This window comes from Coturnix japonica, chromosome 18 (assembly GCF_001577835.2).
Source record: "Coturnix japonica isolate 7356 chromosome 18, Coturnix japonica 2.1, whole genome shotgun sequence".
NCBI classification, from domain to species: Eukaryota; Metazoa; Chordata; class Aves; order Galliformes; family Phasianidae; genus Coturnix; species Coturnix japonica.
The window spans coordinates 8,604,024-8,618,589 of NC_029533.1; the positions used below are offsets into that span (position 1 = coordinate 8,604,024).

Here is a 14,566-nt window from a genome sequence, read left to right on the forward strand (position 1 = left end):
CAGTAAGTTGGAAAAAAAAAAAAAACTATTAGAAGAAATGTGAAGAAGTGACGCTGGTCAGGCCAAAACGTGTCACCTTTTGTCTATGTAATGTGCTGAGAAGCAAACTTAAGCAGTGTAAGTTTAGGAGGATTTATAAACAAAGGCAGAGATGACATGATCAGTATATAGCAACTTCTGGCAGAACGACCAGTAGCTTGAGAGCCCTGTTAAATGAGATCATAAACTGCTGTGTGGGCTGCATGCAAACCAGCTTGGAAGGGAGCTCCTGTGCAATGCAGGTGCCAGGCTGCTGTCAAGAATGCTTCAGAGGTCCACACAGAGAGATGCATTGCATCTCCACGTGTATGTGACTAGATTTCTATGGACATACAGTGCAGGTAACTGTGGTGAAGGAGATACTATTTCACTAATGACTTGATCTCTAGTAGAACACTGCCTGATGGAACGAAAGCTGAAATTACAGAAGAACAGTATTTTGCTACTTTTCCCCTAGGATAACCTTGTCTGCTAGTTAACCTGGAATAGTAGTATAATGACTATTTTGCAATGTTTTCCTAGATTCAGCTGCTAATTTCTTTAGACTAGTCAGGGATTATAGCTACTCAAAAACACACCTTCTTTCCTGGTACAAATATGTAGGGAACAATATGTTTCCAATTTTGGTCTTTGTTTATGAAGTTTTAATATCAAGTGTTAGATGGATTTGACTGTTTTCAGTTTCCATGTGTGCATGCAGAAGGCATGGCAAGTATGATTATCTGTCTGTCTGCCTTGTGTCTATTTCTCTGGGCTGTCCAGACTTTTCTTGACCTTACACTTCCTTTATATTTTACAGTTCCCTCCTTTTGGGGTTTGGTGAACTCAGCTTGGAATCTTTGCTCTGTTGGGAAAAGGCAGTCACCCGTCAATATCGAAACCAGCCATATGATTTTTGATCCATTCTTAACTCCACTTCGCATCAACACAGGGGGAAGAAAGGTATGTGCTCTTTAGTGTCCTGGTGTAAAACCAAGAAGATAATAGGGAACAATGTGGTACGTATTGGAGCATGGGGCAGGAAGGTAAAAAATGATGCAGTTTCTGTGTAATCCAGAGCATGCTGGCAATTAGATTCATAAGGATGAATCTTCTACTAGATATATCCTGACATTAGAAAACAAAATGACATTATTTAATAGATCATAAGTAAATCTCCAAGAATAGTCAGTCAAATGAAAAACAAAGGCTGGCAAAGACTTGCTTAGCTAAAAAATGCCTTATTCAGCTAAAATTAGTGTGATAATTTCTTTTGAAAAGCAATTGCTATAACTGATTAGCTTATTAACCCCTGTTTGTGATCAATAATACATTTTAAAGGTGCATATAGAAACTGTGCCCCATTTACCCAGATTTGGGAAGTGTATCTTAATAAACTGCTGTGTGAAAGCTGAGCTGTTCTGGTCAGCTCATGTGCCATAACACTGCTCAAACAGGTGGAGATTGTCTGAGATGTGCGTATGTGCCAAAATGCCACTGGTTGGTCCTCATCACTGATCTCTTTCTACTGCGTCTGAGTTATCATAGGAGCTAAACTTTGTCTAAAAAGATATTTTAAAGATTAGTTGCTTATTGTAGGCAGACAATTCTCTTCTGCTGTTTTCTTTAACAAAGAACAATGCAAATGGAAAAGCTCTGTGAGTTATGATATTGGAACAAGCAGAAACTCTAACAAAAGGTTATCTGGAAATGATTTATCTTCTCCTGTTGTCTTGACAAATGAGATTTTTGCTGGAAACACCATGAGATGGGAATATGCTCCATGTTTCCTATCGAGCTTCTTGTGGTACAACTACACATACAACAGAATTCATTTAAGCCTCCTTACAGAAGTGAAAAAATGGCAGTATTGTTACTTACCGAAGGACAGCAATGCTTCCAGCTGGGGCCCACATTTCTGGGGGAAATGTCCTGTTTGCAGAAATGCATTGGAGTTTTTCTTTCTATTAAAAAGAAGGGGGAAAAAAAGCATTTATTTAAGGAATGACATCTTTCAGACTGTTCATAAATTGCAGAATGATATAACGTGAAAGTCAAGAAAGAAATGACATGGAAGTCATTGCCCAAATGACCAAAGCCGAGAGTTTCAGGATATACAGTGTCTGCAGCTTCTCTAAGATTCAGCTGGGTTTTGTGCTGGTTCTGGTTGAAGGAAATGTCTGATTATTAATAAAACACCAGAGGCACTGAGGGCCTAGGAGATGTTGTATCAGTAATGAGGTGTTCTTATTGCACTCACAAATGCTGTCCTGCTGCTGCCAGGCAGTGATGGCTTTCTATCGTGTTATGAGAACAGGATTTGTTCTAGTTGTGGTTAATCGTTTTTAGAGGGATTTCTGAAATGGCTGAATCAAAATGTTCTTTTAAGGAAAAGCTGCCCTAAGATAATTCTTTCCTCATAGTTAAGGCTTCAGTGAGGAGGTGATGTGGTGGGCAGCATGTTTAAGCTCACTCTTTGTAATGTTTCTTATAAAATGGATATATGTTTCAAATGGGCTGAAGCACTTCAATTTTCAGGGCAATGAACCAGTTGGTACAGCAGCCAAGGAATTTCTAAGACAAGATTTGACCGTGATTGTTTTGTACACTGAGGGGTTTTGTGGAACTGATCCTAAGAAAAAGTGATGAATAATAAAAAAAAGAATTTGCAGGTAAATGCACATAGAAGCAAAATTATGCACATCTTTTGGAAAGGGATCTGGCAGGAATCATGCCAGAAAAGTGAAGGTATAAAAGGAGAGTATGAAGGAACAGGAATACTGTCCTTCTACCCCAGTGCCTACGAGGGGAGCCAAGTGCGGACTATGGCCTGTTACAAAGCAGATGACTTAACAGATACTGCTGACCTGAGGCTGAGAAGAAACTTTTTCCCAATCCATTCAGGAGCAAATGCGATGGCAATGTAATTTGCTAAGTAGATAAACCTCTTTGATCCAATTTGCACAACAAAGTTCCAGTGAGCAGTGGTAATATTGCTTTATGTGCTGTTAAACCACCACAGTGCAGTATCAGCTCATGCAATTTACAATTCGAGTATAGTCAGATGTTGTTCTGAATTGTGCTGTGTTATTTTGTATGTTTGTGCTTCTTAATTTCCTGAGAAAGTGGCTTTTCAGGTCCTCAAGGCTGAATATCATTGATACAGTTAATTGGATTTCAAGATCCAGAATCTGAGCACAAGAAATTTAATGAGTTTACATGCAGATAAATTCCCCAGAAGAAATGCTGCTTTTGAGGAAACTCCCCAAGTTGCAGCCCTATCTCAGGCCCAGTTTTGTCTCTTGATTATCCATTTTAGTGAATTGAACATGCAGCCCTTTTCAGATAAACAGCCCTTTTTAATAAACAATATAAACTATTATTAATGTGCAAATCACACTTCTCCACTCTGTCATGAAGAAAAATAAAGATCTACTTCTCAGGGAGTAGCAGTGCTGGGCCCATGCTTGGTGGCAGCTGGAGTAAGTGTTGGGTGTGCTATAAGCTGGGCTCTGTGTTCCAGTGTGTGTCCCAGGCGCAGCTTCACCCACCTGCAAACTCCTTGTGTGCCACTTCTGCCCTTAGATTTTCGAGTTGTCGGCAATAGTGCCCTCAGAACAACTGATGGGTTGTTAAGATTTATTCAGGAAACCTTTGTTTCCATCTAGCACAAACACTGTTCCTTAGCAGTTCTTGGCCATGCTTTATTTTCCCTTCTAAAAATTCATTAACACATTTGTTAGATACAAAGTGAATCCTTGTCAACTAATTTACCCTGTAAGCAATATCCTGCATTATAATCATTTTAGGTCATGCTTACAGGCTTAAACTGTAGTTTAAAGCAGGTAAAGTTTCCTTAAGAGCACTTTGTCTTTAAGGTGAGGAAGAACAATGTGTCTGAGAAAACAAACTGCTCCGTGTCTGCTGGCCATGGGCTGTGATGCGCTTTCTCAAGCTCAGTGTGCTAAATTAAAGTTGTTCAGTAAAATCCATAATCTGCTTGCTTATACGGGGCATTAATGAATGCAATCACATATTATTTACATTAATATATTTATAAATAATGGGTTCATACTATGTATCACAAGATAATGGCAATATTTAGCAATTTCTAAGCTAAAATAGAGTGAGAGAAAAAAGATTTATGAATTGAAATCAGCTAAATGGTTTCTCTGCCAGCTAGTTCTGATTCCACGCTGTTCAATCAATTCAGAGTATTACCAGCATTTTTCTCAAGAGTGCAATATATGACAACCGCCAAGCTTTGCTTTGGTGATTGCTAAAAGGACAGATACTGGTCTGAGCCATATTTCAGCACTGCAGGAATATAAAAAATGAGTTGTTAGAAATGGTCCAGGAGGAACAGGTAGCAATAAGACATCAATGTCACCTGTAAACTGATTTGTGATGAATTTTTAGAGAGCTTACTAATATGATGTTTTGATTAAGAGAGGTTTTAGAAAGTCAAAAATCTCACACAAACATCAACAATCTTAATGAATAAAAAGTGTGCTACAGTATTGCTGCTTAAATAGTTTTCTGATACTTCTACTGCACTGTATGTTCTCAGATACAGTAATAAGTGAACAGAAAATGAAACTAGCAGGTTGAAGCAGCACTGGCATGTGTTTCTACATCTTCACAGCATCAAGATTTTGTGGCTTCAGTACAACTCCTCTGCTTGCCTTTTAATCTCATCCAGCGCCATAAAACCAACTCATATGTCTGCCATGGGAAACTTCCTCAGAAATGCTAGATACATCAGTAAGAAGCAATTTAGTGGGCTTACTCCACAAGCTGTATTGTACTCTGTTTTGGAGCTCAGGATGTGCTCTGATTTTAAGGACAGCCTCTTTTAAATGGTGTGTTAAACTGTATCTCAGCCACAATTGTGTATTAATTAAAAGCAGAAAGGATTTAATAAGGACAAATTGTGTTTTGTCACTTCCTTTGGATGTGTAGGGCAAAGGAATGGGTGTATACCCTTTACTCCCTTATACTTTCTACTGTGCCCCAGCCAGTGGCTGGTGGCGGCATATCAGCATCATAATTTGATAGCACTGAATTGCTCTACTTGCATTCTGCAGTGCTCTGTTTGCTGCCACACAAACAGTGTAAAGAAATACATCTCAGAGGTGAATTTAGATCATAGTAGCTTCCAGGGCTACACCAAGGGCAGTACAGCAGTGCTGAGGTGACACATAAAAGCTCCTTTGAAGACACTCTGCCTTAACTAAGGATTTAACCTTAACCATGCATTTCATCTAGTCCTATTTCATCTAGGACTATTTAAGACCTTTACTCAAAATAGTGTTTAAATGCACTGTGCAATGAAGCCATCTGAAAAAAATAAAGATAAAAAATGTGCAATAGTTTTAGACACACAAATGTGGTTTTGATATTATCACAGCTCTTCCATATAAGTGCATTTTTGTGTTTAGTTTTGTAAAGCATATTATTTAAATGATGGACATAAATAGCTACTTTGGAGTGACTACAACTTTTGATGCCAATGTACATTCATGATCTCTCCTTTCAGTGTGTTATTAAAAGTGACAGTCTGCCATAGTTCCAATACCCTGAAGATGAATTGGGATGTAAATCTCTGCTTGATATATTAGGGGCCATTTACCAGGTACTGCTCAATTAGAAGTCCAGAAATGCCACTATACAGACCTCCTGGGATGATGCCAAATGATAGATTTGAATTCTGGAGAGAAAAACTCTGCAGCCAGAACCACACCGACATGCACAAAGGGCAGTGCTACGGAAGAGACTCAATTCTTTAGCCATCCAACAATAAATCCGTGTCTCTAAATCCCAACTTCAGGCTTAAACCTCTGGCACTTTATCTTGTTTATTTGACATCTTCTCACTATAAGGAAGTTATTGTCTAGCCCTAGCAAGATGAATGTTGTGTCCAGGGTCTATGTAGAGTTACACAAAACTCCTTGATGCAAGCCTATAGGCACATAAATACATATATACAAAAGGATATTGTTTGGAAGTACAGGGATGTGTGCCAGCATCTACGCTCAAATTGCAGATGGAATCATCCTCTATTATTATGTAAAGTTTTGTACCATGTAAGTACCCATTTGTCATTACCCAGATGTCTTCATTCACCAAGGTTCCCATGTATTTGTGTTATTAGCCTGACCTTTCTGGAAGCAAGAACTTATGCAAGTATTCTGTTAACACAAATTGTTCCATACACTGCAGATATAACGAAGCCCAGTTTCCTACGGAATCACATTTTAGCTTCCTTATAGCCTCTGTACCCTGTTATCACTTCACAAATACCCTCCATTACAAGGCAAAGGCAGCAGAGCTGTGGCTATTTCCAAGCTCTTTGTGACAGCCAGCCTGCAAATGCACCTGCTGATTGCTCAATTGACTGCTGCTAACAGCAATCTATAGTACCTTAGTTTTACCTGCCTTTTCCTCAGTACAAAATTAGTTTGGCTTCTTATACCCAATTTTAACAGAACACCTAGATATCTTCTTCTTTGTCAAAGTTGGATGAAACTGGCCAGCAAATACTGCAGTGACTGAAAGGAAAGTAGAAAACAGGTCACAAAACAGTTTGTTACTGTTATAATGAATTTTTTGTTGTATTTTTTTGTTGAAAGCATCTTATTGAAAGCCATATCTATGAAGGTAGAAACTACAGAAGCAGGTTCTGCACAGCTGGCCAGGAGCTACAGGTGGGCATCTCTGAGTTAGTCTCCATAGTTTGGGGGGAAATTCTGCCTCAACAGCTCGAGTTATCTGAGTGGACTGATATTCTTCCAAATGCCATGTTCTCTAAATGCTGTTTAGAGCTGTTGGTTTGCTCAGTTCTCCTAAGAATTTCACTGCAAATATCACCAAAATGTTTGTATGTGTCCAGCTGTTATATGACCTCCTGTTCTTGCTCTCCCAGAAAAATGTAAAGGAAGAAGAGAAACTGTTCCACATGAAAAAGACTTAGACAAGTTTTGTGACAAACATTCACCATTGAAAACAAAAGTGTCATGTCCTAATGAAAGGATCAACCTTGAACGTGCTATAATAACCATATTGCATTTATATCTGCCTGGACTGTTAGCAATTACCTCTCATCCTCTACAATATAAAATCAGAAACACAGTTGTGAATGTATTCTTGAACAAAAGCTCCACATTCCTTCTCATTGAAGCCCATGTCAGTGAAAACTCCTTCAACACATTTGACAGGAACCCAGAAATCATTGCTTGCATCTACATCATTCTTTGGGTAAAAGCCTGATCTCATTTGCATTATCTCACTGATAAAACTGATCATAATGAGGCATTCTCAGCCTCATTCCTCAGCTACTTCTGGGCTTTCTTTCTGTCTCATTGACAAGATCAAACATTTTTGGCCAATGGAATTTTCTCATATCCTCTCTTCCACTTAAGCTTCTTTTCCTCAAAACATTTTAGCTGTAAAATCACATTTCCATTTCAACTTCTATAATCCTTTGTTTTGCCCTTTTGTGTGCCATTGTCCCCTGCATAAGTAATCACATGAATAAAGGGAAGCACAGTGAGCTGTGAGGGAAAGAGATTCCTAAAGGGAAGACCTACGAGGAAGTGCAGAATACATGCCAGCACTTAACTTTTCTTACTGTTTCTGCCAGATGGTAATCTGTTACCATTAGCTGGCCTGGGACTAATTTTCCTGTGAGCAGTGTGGAAGTGTTTACCAGAGAGATGTGCTGCTGAGCTGCAAGTCGCTGCTCCATGGTGTGGGAGCCTGCAGCAGCCTTTAGCTGAACACCCCTCACATAAATTAGGAACAGTGTTACAGCATCTGGTGTGTGTAATGGGAGAATAAAACAGCTGTACTGGATGAAATATTGAGTCTGGCAAATGATTATAATGAAGTTTATAAATATTACTTTTAGTATGCCTGCAGTCATTGTTTAACAGTGAGAGAAGACAGAAAGAGGCACCAAGAAAGAAGAGTTCTGCACATGGAATTCTATGAAAAGGAGTGATACATCAACTGAGTCCAGATTTCCTTAGAAGGTAGATCTCTCGAGATGTGATGGGATGAGTGTCCTGTACAACCAGAGTGTCTATCAGTCACATTGGCACAATGGCAAAGCAATTTCTCAGAGAGCACATATACAATTTTTCTGTGATTGTTCTCAAGTGTTTGATGATGGAGTTTTATCAACAAATCCTTTACTGTAATCCTGGGAGATATCTTGAGATAAAATTGGTGTCCTCCCAGGCGTGCATCACAAACTCAAGGTAGCGGTTTGGGAGAGATTTCAGCTGCCCACTGCAGTCACTGCAGCTATAGAACCAGTTGATGGTTGGACTAGATGATCTTGTGGGTCCCTTCCAACCTTGTGATTCTATTATTCAGTTTGGTGGTTAGGGACTTCTAAAATGAATTGGCAGGCAGAGAAGAATATTATCATGGAATGAATATGAAGAGAAGTATAATAAAATGTTTGCATGACATTTGTGGGAAGAGGGGAATTGTAAGTGACAGGTTTGGATCAATACATTATCACCCACTTTTCTTCCTGAAACTTTAGGGGAAGAATTATTGTAGGACAGTATTGCATTGTTATGCAGAATTTGAATCTATTCCAAAAGTACTTTTATTTGAAAAGCTTCCATGCTTTGGGAACATTCTATAGTAGTTACCAACAACTTTCCAACTCAAATAGCTGTGTTAGATGAGGTATTGAGTCTGTCAAATTATCACAACAAACTTTGCCTGACTGCAATCATTCCTTAATAGCAAGAGAAGATAAAGAGAGAGGAGTTCTGCACATCCAGTATTATGAAAAAGAATGATACTACTGTACAGTGAGAGTGCATGAGGACCAGCATCTAATTAGAGCACACAGAAACTAGCTGCAAACAGAAATAAAAGCGGAACAACAATTCCGGAATGATAACTGTTCTCATCTCAAGATCGGCCATTGTAGCAAGAGTCCACATAATATTGAAGACATACATTTTGCAACTTTTTTACAAGATGAAAGTTACATTTCATTAAGGCTTCATGGTATTTTGAGCCCAATCAATAAGCTTTACTACCTGCATCCTCCATTGACTCACTGCAGCTCAGTGGGCTATCAGCTCTTTCTAGATGTGCTATGGATGTGCAATCACACTTTATTTAATGACTAAAATGGACACCTTTGGTGATAACTGGTTCTTCAATGAGATATATAATTGTTCCCAGCTTATGCAGCTTTTATTGAATTATTATTGAAAACATAATTTCATGCTTGGTTAAGTGGTAAATTTAATTCATTCACTATGAAGAGACATTAACAAATAGGAATTTACCAGTATTCGTTCTATGAAAGGAGAGGAAGTTCAGTATGGTTACAAGTATAAATGAAGTCTAAGCACTTGCTTGTTCGCCTTTCTTTCCTAAAGCATTAAGTAGCATTCCTCCTCTTTAACAGAGGCATATCAAAATACCACAAGGAAATAACCTGCTCTTTTTGGCAAGGAAAATCTAGCTTTTTAAACAGCAGCAGTTATAGAAAATTAATTTTTCCCTTTATTCCTTGAATTTAAAGTGGTTCTGTCTGTATTTGACAACTCAGAGTAAATGCATTGTAAATAAAAGGTAGCTAGAGAAATTTTCAGTGCATTAGAGAAATGAAAGGATAAAGCATTCACTGGAAATATGTTTTCTTCATACTAGAATAGAACTGACGGAACCCCAGACTGAATTCACAATAGTTGTTTAGCATGTGCAGTAACACTTACTCCAAATGTCATCATTTTAACTTGCTAATTCAACTAATCACCCTGTAAGTGTTGATAAATTGATAAATATAAAATCTTTTTTTTTCTTAATTAAGTGTTTAAATTGTTTTTGCAGCATTGCCCAATGCAAACACGTCTTCCAGGGCTGATGGTTTTGCCCCGTGTAGGCAGAGCTAGAGAATCTCTGGGGATCAACAACAGCAGCGAGATGGTTTGTGTTTAAAAAAACTAAAATCAGGGGAGTAGTTAATTCACACATTGCTCCCTTTGAGTGAGAATTGGCAAACTGCTTGTCAATAGCTGCAATGGGCCTTCTCTGTGGGAATATTCAGGACATTAAAGACAAGAAAGACCATTTGGCCCAACATTTTTCCCTCTAATTTACATCAGTTTTCTCTTCCAATTTTTTTATGACACAGTGTGGGTTTTCTTGTTCTTCTCCGTAAAAAACAATGGCAATGCAGAGGTTGGAAATCCCAGGGATACCAGATTGTTGTGTGTGAAATAGAGAGGTAGGTCACTGTCATTGCTTTCATGTTACACTGCCCACCGCTTCTTATCTCTGTCATCAAACTCACTGGCAGCACAGCTGCTAGATGCTTTGATATTACTTTCTCTGCCAAAGTAAAAATACCTGCAAAAAGCTTTAAAGATATCTGAACTTAATTCAACAAGCTCTGCCTTCCACAGGAGGAACAACTATTCTTTTTTATTACAGCTCTTTGATTAATTGTCCCAGCTCTTGATATTCTTTTAGATGAAGGTCCTTTACAAATGCATTGAGTCCTTCTTCGTTAATAAAGGAAGTGCTCTATGCAATAAAACATTTTCTCATTTAAATACTTTCTCAGTGCTTTGCTTTTTTATTATATTTGCTGCTGTTTTACAGTGCCTTAGCTGAAGCCTTCAGAAGTAAAGCACATATGCCCTTTATTAGCCTTTTTATCTTTGTCTATCATGATCTTAATTTTCTTTGAATGCCTATGTCCTTCTTTGATGGTTGCATATGAGACTGCCACTGTGATCTCAAAAACAACGGTGCATTTTAAAGGCTAAGCATAGTGCCTGTGAAATCATTGCAATGCATTATTATGGCTTATCTTTCTACTTTCATGGTTTGTAGTCCTCGTATGGATTTATTTCATCTGTGCTTGCACATCGCTTTGATAGCGCCTTGTACCCTTACATCATTTGGTCTGCCTTGACTCACCATAAAGCCTTCTACTTAAAGGATAATGTTCACGATGGGGGAAGTATACAAGGCAATAAACAGCTTTTGCAGGTGATTAAACACGCTGAAGCAAAGCCGAGGCGTTTGAAAACCCCAAAAGCAGTTTATTGTAAGCAAGGCTACACATCACAAAGAGGAGCTGTGCTCAACAAGCCACAACATTAAATGAAAGCTTTTCTTCACCTTGTCTTGCAAGACCTGCTAAGTTTCATAGTGCTGCCCTAATTTACTCAAATAGATCATTCCTTCTCCTTTTTAACAACGTGAGTGGCTTTCACTGTGTCAGCTGTGGTGTAACAGTAGATAGTTCCAGTGTAGCTGCTCAAGATAAAAACAGCAAAATGTCTTTCTTCAAATTGCAGTGGAGGTTCTGATGGTAGCCCTTTCCTCCTCTGCTCACCCTACAGGAGAGCCCCTTTCTTCCCAGCTCATCTTTGCTCTTGCTCCTGCTCTCTTTGTGTTCCTTGCTTTCCTTTTCTTGTTTTTGTTTTTCCTTTTCTCTTTTCTGTCGTGTCTTTACTTTCCTCAGTTCATCAAAGTATTGCTCACGGTGCCGGAGCCTGGAGCTGTAATCACTGCGAGGAGGAAGTTAGAAGCAGGACTGCTGTAAGGCACAGCCCTTGGAATGCTAGGGAGTCAGCTACACAAATGGCACTGCTTTTGAAATGCTCGGTTAACAAAAACAGAACTGCATTTTAAGCAAATACGATCTACTGAAGCACACAATTATCAAAAGTCACATTTCATGTTTGATCTCTGACTTCATTTTGGTGTACAAACACGCTAGAAGTATTTTAAACTTCAGAGAAAGATAAAATAAAGTTCCAAATAACAGGTTGTAAGTTCTCAGGCTTTTTGTAGCTGACATGGCTGATGGTGGATGACTTCTTCCTCTGACTGCAATTCTTTCAGCATCTGGCTTTTGTAAACAACAAAGGCCGCCCTGAAATGATTGTGTTTGGGCTGCGGCCGAACCTACGCGGCTGCTGTATTTACAGTACAGTAGATGTCAAATAACAGTCAAAGTAATTTGGGCATCATGGGAAATAATAGGAGTGATTCCAGTGCTTTCTGTGAAAACCTTCAAATTCCCATTTCATTAAAAATTCCACTCTGCAGCTGGTAGCAGAGATTACTAGGTTTCACCATCTGTGCAGATTAATGTTTCCTAAAGGAGAATGAGTGCAACAGATGAGATGCTGTCTTTTCAGATAAAACAAAAACCCAAAGTAGAATCTCTTCTCTGACTCTTGCATCTTACACCTGTTTCCTTTAATCACATGACTGAATTGTTTAGGACTAGCGGTTCCAGCTTTCTTTAAAGCTGATTAATTTTAAGACAGCAGATCACCAAGATGTCTGTGGGCTTGTAACAGTGTAGAATTGTTGAGAAGAGTTAGATTACTATTAGAAATGAGCTGAGCACTGTCTTTAGATGGTATTCTGCTCACATCCAAATAAAATGCCCTCACCCAAACATGTCAGGTGACTCAAAGGCATCACCATACATGCTGCAGGCTGGATTAGCAATGACAAAGCAACATGTGGAGGATCAGTTGCTTAAAATCTACGCCCTCACTGTTTTCAGTCTCATCTCTTTCTTTCTGCTGGCCATTACTAATCTTTCCGGGGAAGCAAGCATGTGATTCATTTAAATTGTGTTTTTAATCAATTCTATGTCACTACATATCTTACAATGTTATAATTTTCAAATTACATTAGCTTCACTGCGCACCAAACACTGAAATAAATTGTTGGCAGTGATCACTGTATTAGGACGAATCACTAAAATTAATAGAGTTTCTGGAGTTGCCCGGAAATAGGATCATTAATTTGATAATTTCTTTAGGGCAAAAAAGGAAAGCAGAACAGGCAATTACGGTGACCTTGAAACATCCACCATGCTTACCAAGGCCGAGATTCCCAGTGTGCAGGAATGTCTTGCCTCCAACAAAAGGTGCTAAACCTGCTGGTGTGTAGGCACAGGCTGGTGTTGGACACAGGCAGTGCACAGCAGTGGCACGCAGGCACTGCCCGCTGCTGGAGCTGCTCACATTTGTTCCTGGCAAAGGCGCTCACCCATGTGAGGAACAGCCGTGGCATGGGGTATTACCATCCATATGGATTAAACACGAAAAAAACCCAACACCCTAGAAACCAATTACTAATACAAACACGAAAAGTGGATAATTAAACTCGCTGGCAACATTGGTCCTTGCTCTCCCTTGCATTTTCCTTTTATTGAAACCCAGCTGTTCTTCAGCTGTTGCCAAGGGTAACCAGCAGTGACATTCAAGGTCATCGATGAAAAGAAAAGCCTTTTTCCCATAAACATTTTCCACTTTCTCAGAAGCTTTTGCCTTAGAATAAATTCCTTTAAAACAACAACTTTAGGTCATTATAAAACTCTCATGTTTTGGTTTGATTTCCACTCCCCGCACTTCTTTGCTCAGACTTTTACTACTCTTCATTCTAATTGTAAGGAGCAGCAGCACCCCAATAGCTCAGTGTTCAAACTGTGTCTCCAAAGCATCTCCAAAGCCTCTCTGTCTTCCTCTAAGGCAGTTAAGGGACTATGGAGAAGTGCTCCCTGCAGTCACTGCAGCACCAGAGCCATGTGGTGCCAGGATCCCCTCTCCCATTCCTGCGTATTCCTCTTGAACCACACAAGTCTCTCTTCATTTTGCTGTTTTGCATATGCTACACTTTTCCCCTTTCTATATAGCTGGCAATCCATTTTTTAATATCATTTTCTTGGTAGGCAAATAATTTATAGTGTTCGTTATAGCACTTTCAGAAGAATAAAGTTAGTTTCAGTATTTTTCTCGAAAAAGATGCTCTTAAGACACGAATATCCAGGGGTGGGGGAGGCAAATCTCATCTGTGCTGAGGTGAGCAGAACTCCTGTTGATGTAAGGGGGAACTTCATTTGCTTGTGTGGTGCTTAATTTGGAAATGTGTGTTTCACCTCTAGTTTGACCCATATTTTCCTATATGGTATTTGGAAAACAAAGGGAATGAGCACAGCAGACATCAGAGTCTGTATTCAATACCAGCCCTGACCTGAGAGCCTGTATTTTAAAGTTTCATAGCCACCAACTAGAAGGTGTCAAGAGACCTGTCTGCTTATCTGGGAGGGAATTCTCTCTTCCAGAATTCTCTTCTCTCTTCTTAAGAAGCAGAGCTTCTCCTTTTTTTCTATTAAGAGGGAGAATATTACATTCCAATCCCGTTCCTGCCTGCTCCCCATAGGGCAGCGTTTCTCTGGGCTGCCTGCTTTCCTGCTGCATGAGAAGGACGTTCACACCTGTCAGCATGAGCTTTTCATTTGGTGAAAAATAATTAGGGTGATGAAGAAGAGACTCATTGTTTCACATTTGCATGTGTGATAGAGGATCCCATATGCCTTTCTTCCTAAATGAATATTTCTGGTACTGGGACTTGTATTTGGAAAATGACTGAAAAATACTCTTCTATAAGCATAGATGGTTTCAGAACAATGGCTGAAATGAAATTTATTTCCATGTCTAGGAAATAAAATGAACTTGCACATTTTGATGGTCAA

The 14,566-nt window shown here is 39.2% G+C and overlaps 1 protein-coding gene across 3 annotated transcripts in view; it reads left to right on the forward strand.

Annotated features, from left to right (window-relative positions):
- Positions 1–14,566, forward strand: part of CA10 (carbonic anhydrase 10) — a 123,866-nt gene that overhangs the window by 52,990 nt on the left and 56,310 nt on the right. For all 3 annotated transcript variants that reach the window (XM_015880346.2, XM_015880345.2, XM_032448264.1), the window contains exon 4: positions 839–981. In XM_015880346.2, the coding sequence (XP_015735832.1) occupies positions 839–981 (143 nt within the window). The remainder of the gene's footprint in view (positions 1–838; positions 982–14,566) is intronic.